The 22,984-nt window shown below is 36.1% G+C and overlaps 3 protein-coding genes across 5 annotated transcripts in view; 1 reads left to right on the forward strand and 2 right to left on the reverse strand.

Annotated features, from left to right (window-relative positions):
• Positions 1 to 108: 108 nt before the first annotated feature.
• Positions 109 to 5,195, forward strand: LOC135609977 (monodehydroascorbate reductase 3, cytosolic-like). The gene is made up of 10 exons (XM_065103849.1): positions 109 to 282; positions 485 to 556; positions 1,529 to 1,580; positions 2,495 to 2,575; positions 2,934 to 3,052; positions 3,254 to 3,473; positions 3,807 to 3,925; positions 4,011 to 4,136; positions 4,484 to 4,624; positions 4,724 to 5,195. Exons 1-10 carry the CDS (start codon positions 232 to 234, stop codon positions 5,045 to 5,047), a joined length of 1,305 nt encoding a protein of 434 aa, XP_064959921.1. The 5' UTR covers positions 109 to 231; the 3' UTR covers positions 5,048 to 5,195.
• A 4,019-nt stretch (positions 5,196 to 9,214) lies between these two features.
• On the reverse strand, positions 9,215 to 18,472 carry LOC135609994 (probable aspartyl aminopeptidase). The gene is made up of 10 exons (XM_065103881.1): positions 18,290 to 18,472; positions 18,121 to 18,211; positions 17,887 to 18,022; positions 16,812 to 17,084; positions 15,882 to 16,032; positions 15,497 to 15,736; positions 13,202 to 13,334; positions 12,040 to 12,221; positions 10,702 to 10,814; positions 9,215 to 9,603 (listed from the first exon to the last, which is right to left on the reverse strand). Exons 1-10 carry the CDS (start codon positions 18,470 to 18,472, stop codon positions 9,495 to 9,497), a joined length of 1,611 nt encoding a protein of 536 aa, XP_064959953.1. The 3' UTR covers positions 9,215 to 9,494.
• Positions 18,415 to 22,984, reverse strand: part of LOC135610001 (ACT domain-containing protein ACR12-like) — a 6,945-nt gene continuing 2,375 nt past the window's right edge. For 2 of the 3 annotated variants that reach the window (XM_065103896.1, XM_065103888.1), the window contains 7 exons: positions 22,476 to 22,570; positions 21,654 to 21,732; positions 21,520 to 21,576; positions 20,270 to 20,325; positions 19,605 to 19,710; positions 19,458 to 19,526; positions 18,863 to 19,148 (listed from right to left, as the gene is read on the reverse strand). In XM_065103896.1, the coding sequence (XP_064959968.1) occupies positions 19,086 to 19,148; positions 19,458 to 19,526; positions 19,605 to 19,710; positions 20,270 to 20,325; positions 21,520 to 21,576; positions 21,654 to 21,732; positions 22,476 to 22,570 (525 nt within the window). In that variant the 3' untranslated portion in view covers positions 18,863 to 19,085. Of the gene's footprint in view, positions 18,479 to 18,862; positions 19,149 to 19,457; positions 19,527 to 19,604; positions 19,711 to 20,269; positions 20,326 to 21,519; positions 21,577 to 21,653; positions 21,733 to 22,475; positions 22,571 to 22,984 lie in introns of those variants that run through there. The other variant, XM_065103891.1, reaches the window with a different exon arrangement.

Here is a 22,984-nt window from a genome sequence, read left to right on the forward strand (position 1 = left end):
TGTCACGAATCGAGAACCGCACCGGCCAGTCGTGACGTACGTCCTGACGAACGTCGAGACGTTATGACGAGCTCCGGAATAAAAGGCGTGCGTTGCGACCTAATATACTAAGTTCTCCTTTTGCCCGTTCTGCTTCTACGTATATATAGGTATATACGCGATTGAGCTCTTTCGTCCCTAATTCTTCTCGGATACCAATTCGCTACGCGATCGTGTTCCTCCAATCGATCCATGGCGGAGAAGCACTTCAAATACGTGATCCTCGGCGGCGGCGTTGCAGCGGTGAGCTTGCCTCGCGCTCCTCCATCGTTTGATTTCTTGATCGGCTTCCTGTCTTTTATCCTTTCCGTATGATTGCGGGAGAAGGTCGTGGATCCAAGAGTGTGTTTGACCCGTTAGACTATTTAGGGAATGCTGGAGAGATTAAATTGTTTGATTGGACTAATTATGAATTCATGTAATTTTCCCCTTTTTGTGATTTTAGGGATATGCAGCTAGGGAGTTCGTGAAGCTTGGCCTCAACCCAGGAGAGCTAGCAATCATTTCCAAAGAGTCGGTATGGTTTTATATGCTTATTTCCTTCTTGATCATCTTATCAAAACCTTTATAGAACATCCACTGGTACTGGTGCTTTTTTTACATACAGGGAAATTGTGTGTATCTTGCATATGTGGTAACTGAAATATATGGTCTGATTTAACTTTGAAATTATGAGGGGTCATCAAAGTTTTTTTTGCCTGTCAAACAGGAACCAGGCTTTACCGTCTTGGTAGTTAGTAATCATTTCTTTTCATGATGGATTCATTTTCTTATGTTGTATGAATATAATCTAGTATATGAGCACTAGGAAATTGCTATGGCTGCCTTCACCAGCCTCTATTATCCCACAAAATGAACTACCATCTCTGTATAGACTGTTTTCTTTTCCTGTCAAATTCTTCTGTTACTGTCATAGTGAGATGGTTTCATGTCGTTTTAAGGATTGTCCGTGTTATCACAATAAATGTTTTTTGAATTGGAAGCTACAACTCTGATTGTTCTGAGATTAGAATGATTAACTTGGCATCTTAGCATGCGATGGTACAGTAGATGATATTGACATTACATCTTCTCCAATAATTCTTTGAATGATTGGTCCTTGAAAAAAATCATTCAAGAATTGCAGGACGAACAATGATCACATGCGATGTATATAATCTGCTCATATGTTTATCCTGCCTTCAAAGCAAGAAGAAAGAATCTAGCTAGACGATCCTGTAGTATTTTTATAATTTCCCCTTAATTTAGAATTCACAGGTCATTTTTGACTGAGGCAAAACTTACACCTTAATAACAAATCAGTAAAACATCCAGTTAGATGATTCTTATAGGTATCTTATAATGATTCTATATGTTTTTCCTTAATTTGGGATAAGAAAATCATTTTTTTATTGAACGATAATTCACACTTCCATTCAGTTCATCTTAGACCTTGTTCTTGAAATTTCTGCAAAGATTCTTTATTGATGTATCTTAGTGAATTATTTAGGTGGCTCCTTATGAACGGCCAGCGCTCAGCAAAGGCTACCTTTTCCCTCAAGGTATGTTGAACTTGTAATGGCAAAGAGCCGACAATATGTCTTTGCTGTTGAACCATATAATTTTCATATTTGACAATAACCTCATTGGATTTTGTCATTTAACTGTTCCTATAACCTTAATTCAAGATTGTGTGGTGACTTGAAGATTCCTTCCTGTTGCACATATTCATCTATATCTCAGAATCTTATAATTAAGCATATATATGTTTGATGTTCTTCGTCAGGTTATTTACTTGCACTATACCAAAACATCAGAGTGAAATGCCAAAATATCATATTCACAAAATTCAATCTGACTGCATCTAACGCACATCTTACCAATAGTTCAGTGGTTTCATCATTCATGAACAAAACAACTAATAGTTGAGTTTGCCTGTTTTAGTCATGTTGACTTGCTAGTTCCTCCCCTTTGATTTGTTAAGGTCATTTGGTACCTTGTATTCTGGCTAAAGGATGACCCTTATAAGCAGATCAACTTAAGTAGATCAATCTTTGGTTCTGACATTATACAGAAAGAGATCAAGCTGCTTCGGACCAGATATGTGGCTTTTAGTTGCATATCTTTACAATTTAAATGCTTATAGACATTTGCCTGACAAGTTCCTCTTCAGTGACCATTTTTTTACAGTATTCATGGTTCTGCTTTCCTGTCAATGACTTGTTATATTCATCAATATTAAAATTTAAATCTATGTATTCATGAAAGTTAGATAATCTTGGCAATTAAAAAATCATTAAATTTTGCTTGTTTGTCTGCCTATCTTTTACTACCAGTTGCATCCTTGTAGATGTACATAATCTCTCTTTTGCCAAACATATGATCTATTCCATGGTGAGTAGTTGCATAAGGAATCTTTTAGGTAAAGAAAGATTGATCATAGATTCTTTTCTTTCATCCACATTCTGGTCTACAGGTGCTGCAAGATTACCAGGGTTTCATGTCTGTGTTGGCAGTGGCGGAGAAAGATTGCTTCCAGAATGGTATGCTGAGAAAGGTAAATTTGTTTTCTCTCTCTCTCTCTCTTTTTTTTGCATGGTAGAGCTTGCTTAACCTTGAAATGGTTAATTCAGATAGACTATAACTTTATTGTCACATTTCCTGGATCCGTGCATTGTCATTACCCACTGAAATTCTTTATCGGTTATTGCCGATTTTGAGTAGTGTATGGTTGCATGAAATATGAACTAATATTTTTAGGATCTGTTGGTGCCGGTAACTTTAATCAAGAAATGGTAATGCTCTATCCCTTGCTATCTTTGTAGCCAAACTTTTTGCACTTGACAACTCCCTTGCTTGCAGCACTTTTCATCATTCAAACTTTTGTTTAAGATTCTCAAGGATATACTTGGCAGGCATTGAGCTTATACTTGGTACGGAAATTGTAAAAGCTGATCTAGCATCCAAGACTCTTACAAGTGCAGCTGATGTGATCATTAAGTATGATATTTTGATCATTGCTACTGGCTCCACAGTAAGTCAAGGAACTATGAACTGAATAGACACATCTTTTCACATATCTTTGTCCTAATTTTTGAGCTCATATTTGGTTGAACGTCCATCTTGACTTACATTTTCTTCTCCAATTTACTTGACTAAGTCCTATTGAGTCATCAAATACACTTGCCAATTCCTTATTTCATCTAGTTTTTCATTGGATGTCTGTGCTATGTAGGTTATAAGACTTTCAGACTTTGGCGTCCAAGGTGCAGATGCAAATAACATATTTTACTTGCGGGAGATTGATGATGCTGATAAACTTGTTGCTGCAATTCATGCAAAGAAAGATGGAAAGGCTGTAATTGTTGGAGGAGGGTACATTGGTCTTGAGCTTGGTGCAGCACTCAAAATCAATAATTTAGATGTCACCATGGTGTACCCTGAGCCTTGGTGCAGTAAGTTACATTTCAGTGTCTATGAATTATTAGGATGACAAAAGGTCTCATTTCTTTTCACTTGGGGATGTCTTTGCTGTTTGAATATACTGTCTCTCCACGTCCCAGGGTGCAAGGATGCTTGCCTTTATTGTGTTATCAATGGAACTTCATTTAACAGCTCTTTTTTCTTATTCAGTTAATATCATGATCAGCAACCATAAATTGAGTGACTTTTGGCTAATTTTGTGACCTTTGAAAAGATCCTGACTTGATGTATCAAATTCGGTCACTCTAGAGTTCGTGAACATAATAACTTGCTATTCTGATGCAGGCCCTTTTTTTTTTTTGCAGTGCCACGTCTATTTACTGCAGGAATTGCCGCTTTTTATGAGGGTTATTATGCAAATAAAGGGATCAAAATAATCAAAGGGACTGTAGCAGTTGGATTTGATTCTGATGCAAATGGAGATGTAAGTCTCTGGTGCAGTAGAACTCCTAGTGGTAAGTTGGTGATATGGTAATCTTCTTAATCCAAGCCCATAATGTGTTTATCAGGTAACCGCAGTAAGGTTGAAGGATGGAAGAGTCTTGGAGGCTGATATTGTTGTTGTCGGTGTTGGTGGCAGACCACTTATTACACTATTTAAAGGTCAGGTAGAAGAGGAAAAAGGTGGAATTAAGGTGAGACAAACATCCCTTCTTATTATATAATGAACATCAGCTATAATTTGACAAGCTATTGTTTCTGGAAACACAAGCAGAAGAAGTTTCTTGTCTACACTTTACCGTTAGGATGTTACTTTTTATCCTTGGCATGATGTATAAATTAGCCTTTAGACTTAAAAATTTTAGCTTTCTAATGATCACTATCATCCATCCAACTATATATAAGCTGCTGTTAGGAAAGGGCTCTGTAAATTTTGGCTACCTGTTGCTTAAATTGTTACTGCTCATCTTCTTTACTGCTGACATATTGTACGAAATGCCATTTTCATATTCCAACAAAGAAATTTTTACACTGGTATCAGACTGATGGTTTCTTCAAGACAAGCATTCCTGATGTCTATGCTGTGGGAGATGTCGCTACATTCCCTTTAAAGCTCTACAACGAACAAAGGAGAGTCGAACATGTCGATCATGCAAGAAAATCTGCTGAGCAAGCTGTCAAGGTGAGCTTTCTAACGGTATTCTTCCCGTGTTTGCATCATAGAAAGTAGGCAGAATGAACAGTCTGGGTTCTTATTTTTTGTCTATCTTATCCTATGTAGGCAATCAAGGCGGTAGAAGAAGGCGAATCGATAGAGGAATACGACTACCTTCCCTACTTCTACTCACGCTCATTTGACTTGTCATGGCAATTCTATGGAGACAATGTCGGGGACACAATCCTCTTTGGAGACAATGATCCTACCTCTGCAAAACCAAAGTTTGGTACTTACTGGATCAAGGAGGGGAAGGTGGTAGGCGTGTTCCTCGAATCTGGATCTCTCGAGGAGAACAAATCGATAGCCAAGGTAGCTAAGCTCCAGCCACCAGTGCAGGACCCTGAACAGCTGGAGAAGGAAGGTCTTGCATTTGCCAGTAAAATCTAATTATCAAGCTCAAAGATGTGCAGAATTATAAAGCAAATTTTCTGGTATGGCTCGTTATGCTTCTGTGTCTATCTCTGTTTTGTTCATGTACGATGGACTTTGATATCTATTTCAGCATGTGTGATAATAAAGCTTGATGATTCCAAGAGATTTCTGAGCGTACACTAATACTGAATCTAATCTAATCAGAATTCAGATATAGTCATGACGGTCTAATTATAGATTATCCTTTATAATTAGTCATAGTATTTTAATATCTTGATCTCTATATCTTCAAAAATTATATTGGGATCTTTATACTTATGAAAGTAAAATATTTAATCCTGTTTCTCCTCACGTTATATCGATTTTGTTGATGAAAATATCGCACATGTTGTCATATGTGAAAAATAACTCTAAAACAAGATTAAAAAGCTAATTTTATAGGATTAAAAATTAAGAGAAAAAGAAAGAGAGAGGAGTTTTATTGAGAAATGAAATGAGTCGGTGCTATTCAATTGTTCAATTTTTTCTCTTAAACATTCGGTAGAAAGAATTTCTCTCTTGTGATCTTGTCTCCTCTTGAAGTCGGAGAAGGAAAATATTTTTTTCACAGAAGTTGAAGAAGAAAAAATTAATATCGATAAAAATAGCATTATAAAATTATTTTTTAACCATATTTTAGTGTTATTTTTCTCATGTGACAACGCGAGCAGTATTTTCATCAATAAAATCGATAGCATGAGGAGAAATAAGATTAAATATTTTACTTTATGAAGATTACTTTGAAGCACTAATAAATGCAGACTATAGCTAACGCAGACTATAGCATATGCTATAGTCTATAGCTTTCTTTTGATCCTTATATGCTTACGCAGACTAGTACCTTGCATATGCTAAAGTAACTATAGCATATGCATACGCAGACTAGTACCTTTGCATATGCTAACGCAGAGAAATCATTCATATATGCAGACTATAGCTTTCTTTTGATCCTTATATTATATATAATTAATTACTTTAGCATCTCGATCCTTATACTTTTAAATGTTATATTAAGATCCCTATGTTTACGAAAGTAAAATATTTGACCTCGTTGTTCCATCAAAACCTATATCTCTTTTAATTTTTAATCTTATAAAATTATCTTTTTAACTTTTTAACCTTGTATAAGGATCTCAATATTCACGTATATGAATTCCACTGTAACTTTTAAATATACAAAGATCGGGATACTAAATATAATTAATTATAAAAAATAATATATAATTAACTCTTTTCTCGTCAACAAAAACACACACTATGACTAGCATAAGACATGCCTGCTGGAACAAACAAATCAAGAACAGTAGAATTAACTACAAGCAAGTACTTACAGCTTCAGAGCTTTGACATATCCTCGGAGAATCCTTGACCGATCTGTGATCAACCAATAATTGTCTCACAAATCAAAAAATTCTTTTTTATTTTTACCTTTTGTTTTGGTCATTACCAGAATTTACAAACCAAAGACAAAGATAAAAGAAATCAAAGAGGAGTCAACGAGCCTTAGAAGCACTCAATCTAACGCGACATCGGCGTCTTAAGCTTCTTGTGATCGAAGAACCACACCGTGCTGCGATTGAGTCGAGCAGTGTCTATCCCTTTCCGCCTTCTATAATTTCCCCAAACACGAAAATCCATCAAAATCGAGTGCTTTTAACATCTGTACATCAATCAAGAAGGCGAGCAAAGAAAAAGCAAGAATTTACCAGAGTTCTTCGGCGACAACGGCCGGTGCGGTAGCTCCGATACACCTTCTGAAGCTCCGTGGCCGCCGCCGACTCGAGCCATCGCGCGGCCGGCCGGCGAGTTTAGGGAGAGGCCACTCCCATCTCCCGAAGCCGGGGTGCGAGAGTCCACCTGGGAGAGCGGAGCGTCACGGCTCACCTCCGGGCCGAGGTCTACAAGAAATCCAGCGGCCGCGTGGAAGGGAGACGGTTCGAAGCCGGCCGGGGCTTGGAGCTCCGCTGGGGCGTGTTCTACGCGGGACTCCGGAGACGGGGGGCTTCACGAGAGACACGGGGATGAGGGCGAAGGGTGATCGAGAGTTCGATACCACTTCAGAGAAGCGAGACCGCCACCACCTTCGTCGAACTATTAATGGACGCAACGACGACGAACGACGCCAAGTCTTCTTAAGAAGCTATTCACGGTCCTATTAGTAAATCCTTGGCCGTTGATAATCCATTAGAACCATTTAAAACATGACATTTTATTATTTTCAACCCCACAATTATCTATCTTTTAATTTTTTTTCTTCTTCACAATTTATTATTTCATCAACTCATTGCCCACATCACTTGTCGTCGATATTACTTGCTGTTGACGTCACTAGCCACCCCGTTGGATACCTCTCCGCTCGTCGTCGATGTCATAAATGCTCCCTTAATGCTCGTCGTAGGTGTAATCGAAGGTGATGTCGCATGTCACCCCTTTCAATGACCACCTAACACCTTCGCTCGTTGTTGACATCGTTGACGTCCACTCCATTGTTTACGTTTATAATTCTTTTGTCTTCTCATATGTGAACATCGTGAATTTTTGTTATGTTAGCCACCTACTCTTCTCGTATGTGAGCGACCCTCGCAAGGGCCATCCTCATCCCGTGACCATCACTCATGCTCGCTAGTATCACTACTATTAGTTGGATTGAGAAAGAGGAGAAGGCAGAAGAATATGACATTTATGTCTATTTATAGAGAGGTAATTTAGAAATGTTTAAAATTCTTAAAGTATGATTGTAAATAGTAAAAAGGATGATTAGAAATCTACCTTTTTAATGTAAAATTATAAACATATCTCTTCACAATAAATTATGGGTGAATTAAAAAAAAAAGTTTCTATCTTTAAAATTTTTTCCTAACTTTCAAAAAATTCCATAGAGTGCCCATTAGTCGCCTTGAAAGATCATTTGACCTCTAATTCCATCGATTCTGTTGTTGCCCTTGTCTCCCCATACCACCCCTTCCTCCGTGGAACCCATGAGTCATGCCCTCTCCTTCCTCACTACTTGCAGTCGACAAAGGGAGCCTATAGGCAACGACAAAGGTGCTCCCCCCCAAGCGATAGTGAGGTTGCATGGGTCGCCCCCTCTCTTTCCTCGCTTGCGATCAATGATGCAAGTGGGGTCTATAGGCGACAATGAAGAGGTTGCATGGGTCACCCCCTCTCTTTCCTCACTTGCGATCAACGATGCAAATGGGGTCTATAGGCAACAATGAAGGCACAAGGTACCCCTCCCTCCTTCCTTCCCTATTGCCAATGGCGAGGGAGCACGGGTCGCCGCCTCCCCTTCCTCACCCGTGATGGATGATGAGAGGGCTTGCAAGGGCACGCGGACCATCCCCTCTCTTTCCTCACCCATAATCGATGAAGAGGAGGGCTTGCGAGCAACAGAAGTGTCTGCAAAGGTCTGATGATGATAAAACTTTCGTGCATGGGTGATGGGTGGTTGTTCAAGATGAAAGGGATGGCCAGTAAGACAGAGGTGCGACGATAGTGGGTGATGGCTGACAAGGGTAGAATGATCATTCTGAAAAAAAAAAATCCTACAAAAATTTCTCTTGGGATACTATTTGAAAAATTGTCAAACATAACAAACTTTTTTTTCAAGAATTCTTCTATACTTATTCCTCTAAATTTAAATTAAGCCATAGATTCTCGCAAAACCTAAAAACTAATATATATATATAATTTATAAATAATAGTTTGGCTTATCTAAAATATGGAAAGATAATAGTAGACGTATTACAGAAAGGATAGGAGTTCACATCATTATGACAATCAACTAATAGATACAAAAGACAATTATATATCTGCTAAGTTATTAGTGTTTTTGGGGATATATGTGTGTGTCATAATAAATTTAGAGGGATAAAATAAAGAACGTTAACTTTAGATAGATTCATATGCAATCTTATCTTCTTCGATTGTCAATCCATTTTATGCCACAATTTTTACGAACAAAGACAAGGATTAGTAAATTAAGCCAAGTTGGTAGAAGGAAGGCGAAATTATTGGGCACAAGTTTTATTCTCAATAAATCTTTGTTTTATGTTTTTCCTCTCACGAAACAACAATACTTTAAAGAGAGTTGCATTGATTAAAAAAATATATAAAGAAACTTCTTAAACTAAGAGACGCTAATAAATCTCAGACAAAAGCTTTTTCTTTACTTTTACCGTCAAGTCATTAGCTAGCTAAGAAACAAATAGCAGCAAGCCTTTTGTTACAGTAAACATGTGCTGAGAACATTTGTACAGATTCATGTGTAGTTGGATAATTATTTGGCCAACAGATATATATGTTGTCAGAATTAGTTTGTAAAGTAAGTCTTCTTATGCTTAAAGAATACCGGGAGCACAGATGATGAAATAATTATTGAACAAGATAAAAGAGAATTTAAGGAAGTGAAGGAAATCTTGAACTAAAAATCTACACTTAGCTTCTTGTCGATGTCTGAAAACGATTGGAAGAAGGCCATGAAATACTTATAAGCAATATCGATATCATCTTTGCCGCATATCTCCCTGACACTGCAGCAGCATAACCCAAATATAAGTTAGATTACAGTCGGTAACCACCACTTGAGAAAAACTGAGGATACACGAGAACATTCATATGGCGTGCTGTATTCTCCTTTGCAGTACATGTTCTGCTGTCACACATACTATACCAAATGATTGCCAAATTCCATCACAATCCTGCATCTGTTTCCAATTTATATTTTTTGAAAGTATCTTTTAGATTACAAACTTGTCTGTCATGCCATGTTTGTTCTTAAACTATATTATACAAAATCTATGAAATCAATAATTGTTAGTAGAAACAAGTTCCCTATAAAAATGGTGCCATGGAAACCAGGGCGTCAATTAAAATTAAAAGATACAGCAACTATCATATAAATAAGCAGGGCTACAAAAGCCAGTAAACATTACACATTACATTATATAGGAAACAATAGTTTAATGGTGAAACAACAAAAAGAACTTGTGTTTCTGCAAATCTGTCACTTTGTCAGACTATGTTTATAGTTTTTAGTTAATATATAATCCTTTAGAGTGACAAAAGAGGTGTAGTCCATTTGCGGGTGTCAGCAGTGTGAATTGGATTTTTAAGTTCATGACGTAGCCATAGCAAATGGGCTTAGATGCACCTTCAATGGGACTCCAAACTCAAATAGCACAAGACATACCTACCTGCAATCCTCAATTGCTTGATATGGCGGCGCATGCAATGTCAAGTTGATGTATGTGGATTCTCCTTTTTTTGTCGTCATTATACAGTTTTTACCCTGAGAATTTTGTGTTAGGTTTAGCAAACACATTTACCTCTCTAGTAAATCTATATCTGTGACCCATCATCCTGGTGAACATTTTTAATCGCTCACAGGTATCATCTCAGAAGAAGCTTACCATTAGGCTTCAGCTAACGTGGTTCAGTCACTGTGGGTTATGGGATGGTATAGTGTGATGTAGGTTGCTCCAGCTACATCACACTGAACTTCAGTGTGTCCAACATTTTTTATTGCCCAGCATAATTTTTTGTGACGATATTATTTTTCACATGTTTAAACAACAAAAAAGGAGTGCAGCATAAATACAAACAATACGATGATGCCATGAGAGACTCACCTGTGCATTGACAGCTGAGGAATGCCACAGTCAACAGTTCGGATACCAACCCCTGAAGCAAGTATAGGGCCAATAGTTGACCCACATCCCATATCATTTCTTACGACAAATTCCTACATGGGTTACAAAGGTCAGCATTGTTTTACGAAACATCTATCTGCAATAAAATAGTAAAAACTTGAAGACTGATATTGAAAGATTTTACAAGTTAATCAATAAGTCAACCGTCACCAAGAAAGAACACAACCAATTTCAAGATTATGTTGTCATGTAAAAATTGAAAACACTTTCTGTCAAAACGCTCAGATGGATCATGCAACTCTTGATTGCTACTACCTCAATAGAAAGGGAAAAAAAGGTGTGTTGAAAGTATGTTATATTCACAGTTCCCACTATAGGGTGCTCAAGTGGTTTCTGCGACTCGGAGGAAGAAATTTTTTTGTTTTAGCTGTATTAATGAAATATATTGTCCACAGTGGAAGAACACCAAGATTCCCACTGCTGATGAACAAAAAATACCTACCTCGCTTTGTGGTTTCTTTTCTTTTCTTTTTTCAAAAGCTCACAGAGAAGAAACATACAAACAACATCAATAGCAAGAACCCTTCCCAAAGAACACTCATGCTAATACCTGAATGATTATAAAAAGAGTAAACCCTCTAGATAAGCCATCTCAGAACTTGGATAGTGGATACCATTGATGACGTGATAGGATGTGGCAATCTGCCTATGCATAGGTGACTGCTCAAAAATATGACTATGATTCCTTCAATCCATTTTCAACTTCCTTATCATAATATAAAGAGGAATTTATTTCTCTGTTTAGTACTCCATTTGATATAGAAATAGACTAAGACTAACTGTCAAAATAATGAATCTTTTAGATCGATAAGTTCTCAGAACAGAGTGTCAACGGTTTTCCTACAAAAGCAAGAAAATCCTAGAACAGATTCTTATGGAATGCCAAAAGTATAACATAAGATCTACTGACAAGGCATGTACCATAAATTTTGCATATGTATCTACTATGCCTCTGTGCCATCGATGTAGGGAGACATTGAAGTTACATGTTATTGCAGAAAAAAAGCAAGTCAAGGAGACTTCCATTAAGCTAATTTTATAGATGTATTAATCTCTAAAAGGTTCACTTCTAGGTAACAAAGTCAATAATACAGAGAAAAAGGACAACAATTACTCATCCACACGGACAAGAAATAATGGATAACATGTAATACATTGTTGAGTCTTCAACGAATGCATTGCATGAAAAAACACCTTAAAGAAAGATATTTTATTTGAGAATGTAATCCAGAAGATCATATAATTCATCAGCAATACCTGAACTGGAAGGTTATGAACATTTGCTACTTCTTTAAAAAGAAATGCAGTTAAAGAACTTGTGGCATAACGCTGATTGGCATTATGTTTGATCACAACTCCTTTTTGTAGAGCTGGTCTGTGGTGCTCCTCATATTTGTCTGGAAAATTTGGGTGGAGACCATGTGCCATGTCTGCCGACACTGAGAAACAACAAATAGACAAAACATAAGATCCACTAGTAGATTATCAGACCTTATACCGATAATCCATGTAATTATATCCATTTCAGAAAATCAGCATCACATTTGATTTCTTTTATCATGTACGAAAACCACACAAAGGAGACATGAAAAAGCTAACAAAAGTTGAAATTTCTTGGTGTCCCACTTGGTCAACAACTCAGATATAAAGTTGACACTCTGCAGACATCCAATAATTTCTTATCAACCTCATCTCTTATACCTTCAATACAACTCTTGAAATGTTGTAGTTGTACTGCTAGAACTTTTAAGTTAGTTCATTACTGCAATTTACATGCTCCAGCACTTCAAAATTTATAACTACTAGATACCCACTAGAAATTGGAATGGAAATAAAACCAGACATGTATCTTAAAATTCCTAGAATAGCAAAGAAAGAGAAAAGAAGCTTTAGATCACCCATATGACTAGCAACAATAGCATAGTAATAGTTCCGATGAAAAGCACTCTTTCAGAGTTGATGATTCTGCAACGATGCATAAAAAGAAGCTATCTATATATCCAACAATCTACAGTCTCAATCACAGAATTCTATATTCAAATTGTTCAAGGACTTTTTGACCATAAAAGAATGACAGAATTTGGATGGGCATAAGTGTAACGGAATTTGTGGGCATATTTTTATTTGTCAACTAACTAATAGTTGTTTTCAACACCCCAAGGACAAATATCATGACATTTCAAAAGGATGAGCAATTTCTTTATTAAGATAAAAATAAATTACCATCATTAAAGAAAAAAGGAATACAAATTATTATGAGGGCATGTGAAGGTAATTTACAAAAAATACTGTCTGCTCCAGAAAACTTCAGACTGATCCTATCACAAAGAACACAGTTCACATTTTTGCAGATGGTAAGTACTATGTGAATTCTTATTGTACTCTATCTACAAGCAAAAGAAAATTAGCAACAGAATACCAAGAAAAGATGAACGTAATGCACGTTCAAATGAACCCTCTCTAAATCGCTCCTGAGCCAAGCAATCAACAATGCGTCTCATAGCCTGGAAAATGGTTGGTGCACCTGCCCCTTGCATAGAGTTTGATCCCACCTGTCAATTCCAAAGCAACATAATACAACTAAAAAAAATATTGTGTGTGCTTTTGACAATTGAGTAAAAATGGAACAAACAGAAGAATACACATTATGTTTGAGGTATTGTTTCTTCTGATACACCATTTGAAGATAGGAATCTTATGATAGACAAGCATTGTCAACTTCAGGTACTGTCTCAAGCTAAGTTGCAAAAATCAAGAATTGATCCAATTTATATAGGAATGAGCATTGTGTTTAATAGGTTTTATGTTTATTTTCATTTAATCTCTTTTTCCATCACTTCCATCTGAACCTTTTCAAGTACCCACAACATTTATGTTGGACATTAGTAAATAATAACAATAAAACCTATTCTCTTTCCACTTTATCCAATATGATGTTGCTCCAGAAGCACTATAGCACTACAACACTTGACCGGATATGTGTTCCTATTATCTGATGCAGTCACCTGAATATTGTTAGTTTCCACTTCACCTTTCCTATATTCATATGAATTTTAAGGACAGAACTAGAACAATAGAGTCATAACAATTTCAAACTATTCCTTAGTCTAACTGAAGAAGTTCTACTGCATACCTAATAGTACACTCAACTTTTCTGTTTTGAATATGAATGATCTTAGGGCCATTTCAGGCCTCTGATTTTAATTAATTGACCAACATATATCTTATATTATGCTTGAGAAAGTTGGATCCCAGAATTGTTCAGACCAGGACAATTAGCAGGCCAGAAATTGGTTCATTTATATATCTCGTCTCTTTTCTATTCTCCATCTTCTATCATCTGCCATTTTCCAATTCTTCTACTCTCTCTCTTCTCACGTTTTATCCTGCACTATGAATAACCAAAAAACCCAACATCGTTTCGAACAACATGCGATATCATATTTTCCTATTTTTGGAATCTTTTCTTCATTCTTTAATTTGTGAAATAAAAACTCTTAAAGAAGGTTAAAACCATCACATGGTATCTCCTTTTTTCTAACAATGAATACCCAGTTATCCAAGTTGAAGGGCTGACAATAATAAATTTTCTTGAACCTTTATACATCATGGTTTCTTCTTAAGACACCATTGCTGAAGTCTTGAGTCTACAAAATTTCTTCATGACATTTCTTGTCTAATTTCTAATTTATTATCTCAGTTTAGACAAAATGATAAAGAAACAAATAGATAAATTCTATAATTGTAATTAGCTTCTCAGTAATATTTTCCAAATTATTTAATTACTAAATCATATCTTACATATTTTGACTAATGGCAATGTTTATAGATACAAATGTTCAATTTCCACTTATCAAAACTGTAAAATTAGGATCACATCTTAAAATGACGACCCACTTAAGGATTTAACATCCTTGTCAAGGTCCAACATAGCCCAGATCAAAACCTAGCATTATGTATATGAAACATAAGTCAATGGTGGCTCTACGCCATGATGTGCCCTCTGATTGTATCCATAGGTAATCATTTCCTATTTGAACCCCTTACCATGACCCAATACTAGGTCAATTCTAATATCAATTATCACGAACCAGCCTGATGAGATAACTAGCCTATTAACTTCGTTGAAACTAAATCACGAGCTCAAAATTCTTAAGCCCAAGTTAACACCCTCATAAGTCAATCTTAGTCTTTGGCTCTTAGCCACTTCCGATATGGCACTAAACTGGAGTGTTCCATATATGATGCATTATGGATCAAGAAGAAAAGGAAAAAGAAACACAACTAATCAAACAACATGGTTGTAGAATGTGTTTGAAATCACTAGTACGCCAAAATAGCATTTCAAATTTTCAAGTGTATATATCTTCATATGTATCAGAACTGATTGTAAAGTTCATGTAAATACAATTTACTCTCCAAAGTTCAGAAGTAGCACATTACTACTGTAGATAAATGAATGGTTCAATGCCTGTTCATATATCAGATCATATGCAAAGGACAAATCATATGCTCATGTAGCATGCAGTGGTGATTGTATGTTGTACGTCATTAAGTTTATTTCGTTCTTAAGAAATGACACTTCAATGTAGTAAACTGGAGATAAGCATGAGTCAGTCAGGATCCGAGCAGGTAATTAAAACAAGTTATAGATAAAGCCATCAAATAATACAAAACATATGAATCTGGTTAAAAGATATATTGAAAGTAATACCTCTTCATTATCAAACAGAGCAACCATTCGGATAGCTTGCTCATTTGCTAAATCTCCAGGCAACCGACATGTATCTATCAGAGCTCTGAGTGCACAATAACTTGAAGCAAGATTGTCCAGTCTTCCAGAGAATATAAATTCATTATTTCCACCTCCAAGGCAACTGGGCTGAGTATCACAAACATTCAGCTCCATACCCATAATATCACTAACATCACAACTGAGTTCTTCGCATAAGACCTGAAAATTTACATAAAAACATTAAGCACCACAACACCAATTTTGTTTGAAGCTAAATAGATAAAAACTGAATACACATCATGATTATACTGACCATCTACATGAGGTTATTAATCTGATATTTTCAGGTAAGTTCTGCAAATACCTGCAAGAGCAGCGAATGATGAGCACTTTTTGATGAAGAAGGTGCTATTTTCTTGTCCTCAGATTTCATTTCAGCATCCTCAATTTTTGTTGCAATTAGCGGAAGAAGCTGTGTCTCCAAGTTTGGTTTAAAACCTTCAGTATTCACTGTGCTATATGAAGGAAAGTTAGCTTTTGGGTTCATACATCAGAATGATTTGGATCAAATGAAACCAACTTTTGAACATTGTAGTTTATTTATTCATGTGCAAACACAACGAATTTACTGGAGTGAATAAATAGATAAATCAGGAAACATACAGTGTGAAATAAACAGAAAAATTGATCTTATAAGTGCAAATGCAAATTGAAATGGTTGAAATGCTTACAAAGGACATGAGAATGTACAATGTAAATTTAAACTTCTTGCAGTGAATTTTAGGCTTTCAGAGAGAACAACCATGTCTAAAAAGATGTATGATATTTCACATTTACATGCCACAAGTTCAAAAGAATATAAATTCTTCGAGAAAGAAAGTGGAATATAAAAGGCTTCGGAAATAAGGATTGCTCATTTGTTTAAAAAAAAAGAGGATTCCTTTATAAATGAAATTAGCATGTAGCTGGAAGATGTATCCCAAAAGTTTATAAGTTTGAAAACAAAAATTTACTAAAAAAACATTGGCTTTTGGACACAATGACTTCCCTATTTCTTATAGACATGGATCTGAAATGAAAAGATTTATATATTTAATATTTATATATTGTACTGATGAGCCACGTTATTGTTTCATCTGTAATACCAGACTTGGTTCGAAAACATTTTTGCATAACTTGGAATATCATATGGCAGATAGTACAATCATGACGGACTGTTAAATGTAATTCATCATGCATTTGAATGTGAATAAATTGAAACAATCCATAATTGAAGGAGGAAATAGGCAGCAACCGGTCAAGATGAATGGCCAATGTTGGTACACGTAGCAAAGGTCTCCTCACTTTAACAAGTTTATGACTAAATGAACCATGGCCATCTTTCAGAATAACTCTCCCAGCTACACTTAGATCTCTATCAAACCATGTGTGCCACAATCCACCTCCATAAGTTTGCACATTTACCATCAGAAAGCCAGACTTGGATGATGCAGACCGAGGCTTGAGTTTTAAGCATGGGCTATCTGTGTGAGCAGCAATTACATGAAAACCACTTCCGACACTATACCTGCAAAAACAAGGGAAAAAACCACTAACATCAACAACGGAGAACGAGAAAGTAGAATAGCACCCTTAGTTTGTCAAATAATAGACATAAGATATCACTGTGCAATGGAAATAAAGGCGCAACAGCCAGGAATGAAGATATCAAAACTATGTAAGGGAACTAAAGGAAAATGATCATATACAAAATCACTAATCACCAACAAATGGCAATGAAAAGCAGTTGGCAACTGTCCAAGTTCCAAATACACCAGATCACTCTGTTGTTTTAGTTTTTAGTTATTCTAGGTTGTTATTAGGATTAGAACCAAATTAACATAGTGAGTAAAGCGTGAAGCCACATCTGTTAAATCCATAAGAGTATTTATATGTCATCTTAGCTACTCACTAGTAAACTTAATCTATTATCAAGTAATTGAGTTGTTAGCACTGTTCATAAGGTTTGAATTATTACCTCCACATTATAAAGAAGGTTCATAAAATGGCAAATAGGGATTTGAAAAGATAAAATTCAACAAGATAGATCGGTTTGTGCCGATCAAGAGGAGTTGTGCTGCACGATTAAATTCACAAATTCATGATTTTCCAAGTAACCATAGTTTCGTGCTTTAAGAAATCACTGCCCCCATATACCGGACCCAATTTTGTAATGTAGGAAAATGAAGTAAAATTCACTATATCAGGGATTGCTTAAGCTGAATATATCATTCTTTGGTATCCACGCTAACAGAACTACAATAGTAACAATTTCGTAAACCGACTCTTAAATTTGTTAAACAAGCATTTGACTATATAACGCAACTCACCTCTCTCCAACCACAAAAGCCACCAAGCAGGACATATTCCGAGTGAAGAAGTACCGACCACCGGGCCGCAGATCCCACTCGTCATTCTCGTTGAGCAAATGGAAACCAGCCTCGATCAGCTGCCTCTTCGCTTCAGCTGAATTGCAAAAAAGCCACAAATAAAAAAAGCGTCAGACCAAAGCACCCGAAAAAGGAAGAGGATGAAGGAACGAATAGAAGAGTTCACAGATTTACCGGTGGCGTGGAACTGCGTCCAAGACTCGTTAAGGTAATCCAGCAGATCGCCAACTATTGAAGGGGCGGGCTCGCCCCTTCTTGGGTCGCTCTGAATCGACAGTAGACTGATCAGAGGAATAGAGGGAGGAGGGGGGATTCAAAAAGGGGAAACCCGAGAGGTTCTCACCTGGGCCGGGGGATCGGATTTGGAGCAAAGGAGACGACGGGCGAAGGAGAAGCGCGGGATGGGGCGGGGTCGCCGGGAGGAGACGTGGAAGCTTGAGGAGAGAGGAGAGAAGAAAGATGAGGGGGGCAGAAACGGGTGGGGAGGCGGCTTGTCGAGGAGGAGATGGAGACGACTCAGAGCCATCGCTTACTACACAATCGCGACACCGAAGAAGATGCAAGATATGATGATGATCGGACACGATACGAAATAGATAAATAAAATTTAAAATGAACGGAAAAAAAAACAGGGGTCAGGGCACATTAGAGTTCGAGATTAGTGCGACCTCCGGGTTTCGATCTGTTCGGTGCGCACTATATGTAAAATAAGAATTTCTTAAAATTATGAAAAAGACCATCTATTCCATCCGTCTCCAACATTTTGCTTTTTTTAACTCAAACATTGGGCAGTTAGAGATAAGGTTCGAAAAGAAATTATCTATTTTTTCAGAAAAGAAATACTTTTCCCTATATATGTTTTTGGTGTATTCTTAGAATATGATATATCGGATTAACGAAACATGTGGCAATACACTGAGAAAAGCAATAACAAAAGATGCACATTCAAAGGACGGAAGAGAGACAGCCAAATCAACGGCCATACAGGACACTGATCAGAGTGGATTCTTGCGGCCTAGAGTTAAGGCCACCTATATACATGGCAGACGTTGACCAGATCCGATAGAAATGGTGTACATAGTGGACGTGGAATAGCGTACCAAACGACATCTATGCAAATTATTGTTACCCGTGAAACATCAATAACTATCTTCCTCTGTTCCAGGCCTTCGAAGGTAGTATAGCAAGCTGTTGATCAGAACCTGCACATATATTGAACTCATAATAGGAAACGAATATCTACCTGGTCATTAAACCAACCAAATCATCAAAAACTTTCCTACTTAATTTAAGCACAGTTAAAGCAATGAAATCATTTAAATATTACTTCGAATTCAAATTCAGGTCCAACAGAAAACCACATAACCTAAATATTTACTTTTTCCCAACTTCTATAAATCCAATTTGTGTCTCAGCTACTTGAAATCAGATTTTTTTTCTTTTGTTAACATTTGAGACTATAAGCTTAAATGAACACAGTGGTTGCAAAATATTGACGTGATTAACCTTACCTGTGACAAAGTATCGCTCAGTGCTGCACCTCTGTAGCTCACATGAAATATGTCCTTTGCTACCAGGCCCTATAAGACAACGTATAGACGAATTTTAAATTTAATTCTTGTGCACACATGCATACATACTAGAGAGAGAAGAAAGACTTCAGTGTCAATCTCTGCTGATTCAACATCTATACTGATGTCTAGTATAATCTTGATGATCTCCAGCAGTAATCCAGGGCGATCAGCAGTCTCAATGTAGAGTAAGCTGGAAGGTCACAGAAAGTGGTTAGGATATGTACAGGTTCTCAAAGGTAGTGGGTTCTGACAAACCTAAATATTATGAAAATATAATGTAACGATGTAATTCTAGAAATAAAAGATCGAAAAACTTAGAAGTAAAATGACGAAAGTGTTATACCAATTTGAATATGGATTATCATGTAGAGCACTAGAACTACCAAAACAAGTTGTTCATATATGCATATTTGTGCATATAAATCACAAGACATGACAAAAGTTAACTCTTTCCAGGATCATGACAATTTAGGTTTTGAAGAATGGCATAGGAAGTTATGATTAATCTTAATATCTTGCCACCTTGAATAATACAGTGCATTGCCATTTGACAAAGAGACTCTGTCCACAATGATGAAAAGTGACATTATCAGAGCATGCAATCATTATATTGTCTGATTAGTCTGATAACTGCATCAATAGAACACAGAAGGGTGATGATATCAGGGCTTCTCCATAAACTAATCAGCACAAAAGTTACTTGTATAGAGAAACTAAAGTAATCGAACTAACATGGAGAAGGAACAAACCTTCTCTTTGGCCCATCATCCTGAAGCAGCACATGTGTTGTATCATCAACATCAAGCTGTAATTTTAAAATGACGAGTTTCAGGAATGTCAATGAAGTGGCTACAGTTCTTTTTATCAAAATAGATAATAGTCACATGATGAGTACCTACTGAAAAAGTTCAAGGAACATATGCCATTTAGTCTGTATCGATTTCAGGGAATAAGTTACTAATCAAATTATTCTTTACTGAGATTGTTCCTCTCAGTCCTTAAATGTACTAAATTCCAACTTTTCTTTTCCTGTTTCAGCACCCAAATAAACTTAATCTTAGCGTACTTATCTTCTAGGCCTGGACCTGCAGGGTCATGTATCATCCAGTTACCTCATAATAAGGTAATCACAATATGATCTGAAGCTGCATTCATCCAAAGGTTAATATTGGAATGACATGTCTAACTATTAAACAGAACATACTTTTTTAGTTTTTTTCCCTCATAATAATGCTTCACATGCTACAAAAAACAATTGCTGCCCAATCCACACAACTCCTGGAATAGTAAAATGTACTCCATATTGAGTTATTACTAATACATGGACCATTATCTACACAAAAGCAGAAACAAAGGACTCTACATTAGCAGCAGGTTGATCTTCAGTTATTAAACTATTTTTCACCACAAAATGCATTCTTACTCTGAAAGATGTACTGCTATTAAGAAAAATGGGAAAAAGCTAATGAACTATGTTAGCTGTCAAAAATTTGTACTTTATTCAATCACCAATGCAGCAAAATATAATAATAAAACATTTATTCATTTCCTCTTGCTTTATCAGAATAGCTCTTGAAACTTTGCAAATGCACTTTCACCTTTGTCTTGGCTATTTCTATCATCCAAGTGCAGCTATTTCTGAAGTATATACTTCATGACTGGACCATCATAATTATCTAAACTTTAATGTCTACTGTTACAAGATCGGTCGCAGTGACAAATTCTCAAATTTCGAAGTATTATCTTGTGCATAATTCTTTAGGTAGCTGAATCAGCTGCATCTCACTGGCAAAATTTTGCAAGGTCCAAACACATCTGGGAATAATAAAATTTAGATGAACTTTTCTGCTTTAATTTTCCTTGGAAATCATCCAGATGAAACATTTTTGAAAAGTCAATACAAAGTTCTGGATTGCTTAACCTACCATAGAGATATATTTCACAATCTCTTTTTTTTAAAGCTTTGTGAAAGAGAACATTTAGCAATCAGTGAAGATACCTTTTTTGGAGGTTTGTTTCCAAAAACTTCACCCATTGCAAGCCTTTCACTTGATTCCTATGATAAACAAGCACAGAATGCCACTTACTACCAGACCTTGCTATAGCAATTAAGCAAGTAAGCTAATTGCTTACAGGATGATACTTCAAAAGGTTGTCAATGATGCTAAGACGAATTCTTTCCAATATCTCTGGATCCTCAACCTTGCACCCCCTAGGATGCTCATGAAGTCAATATCAATAATTATTTAATTAAGCAAATGCTTCACTTGCAGTATTTGTCCAAAATAAAATTCTGAAATAGACAAGGTAATGAAGCAGAATACAGGGAAAAAAGGCATCAGATGCAAATAGTTTGCATGAATGTTTAACTGGAAATATTAATTACAATGTATTTTATATTAGGTTCTTATGTTACAGCTATTTGAGAAAATCAAATTACCACAATCAACTTGAAAACAATAAACATATACACAACAAACAAAGCTAATTTATTAGTTAGATGGATCAGCCAGAAATATTAACTAGGATCTTTTGCATGATATGGTAACATGGTAGTAGTCTTTCCTTTTTGCATAAAATATTCAGGTGCATTATTGAATTCATGCTCAGAGTATGACAAATCAAATTTACCACAGATGGTCGTTACCATCGTTTACATAATATTTTCAGAAACTTAGTGCATGATATTGCTGCTATTATGCATACATACACAGCACAACCCAAGTCCATCTCGGATTATCAGAAATTATGACCAAATAGTGCCATAACAATAACAATGCAGTTACAATTTTCAGACATGAATTACTTACAAATATTTATGTAAGGTCAGCCTGAATGTTGAGAAAATACGTAGAGGATGTAAAAGAGATGCATGTGCTTAAAACTAGATATCTCAATATGGATTTCGTGTAACAAAACCAGATGGGATAGCTGTAAACAATCATGAATACTTACTGTTGTGTAATAAAAAATTGGGTTTTCACAATGGCATCTTCAGTAGTTACAGTTCCCTTTGTCACATCCAATCCTAGATCCTTGAGTTCTCGCATCTGCAGATTTTGGGAATACAAATGCAATAATGTTTCAATTTTCTGCAAGTTGTATCCAAATCATAATCAGCTAGCATCTTTTTAGAACACTAAGCAGAAAAAGAAAAGAAATTCAGCTACATACTCAATGTGCTTAATAGTGGCACCATCTGTAACCTTAAAGGCTCATCCGTGCTAAGTAATGTTTGGATATTTAATGACTCAGCTTAACTATCATTCACAAAGATATGATATACAATCTCCAGGAGGAGGAGGAGGATAATAATAATAATAATAATAATAATAATAATAATAACAATAACAATAACAATAACAATAACAATACTAATAATAATAATAGCCACAGATGTATTGACATAAAATTTATGTTCTATGTTTCGTTCATATAGCTTGGGTGCATTAGCACATTAGTTG

This window comes from Musa acuminata, chromosome BXJ1-2, assembly GCF_036884655.1.
Source record: "Musa acuminata AAA Group cultivar baxijiao chromosome BXJ1-2, Cavendish_Baxijiao_AAA, whole genome shotgun sequence".
In the NCBI taxonomy this organism is placed as follows: domain Eukaryota; kingdom Viridiplantae; phylum Streptophyta; class Magnoliopsida; order Zingiberales; family Musaceae; genus Musa; species Musa acuminata.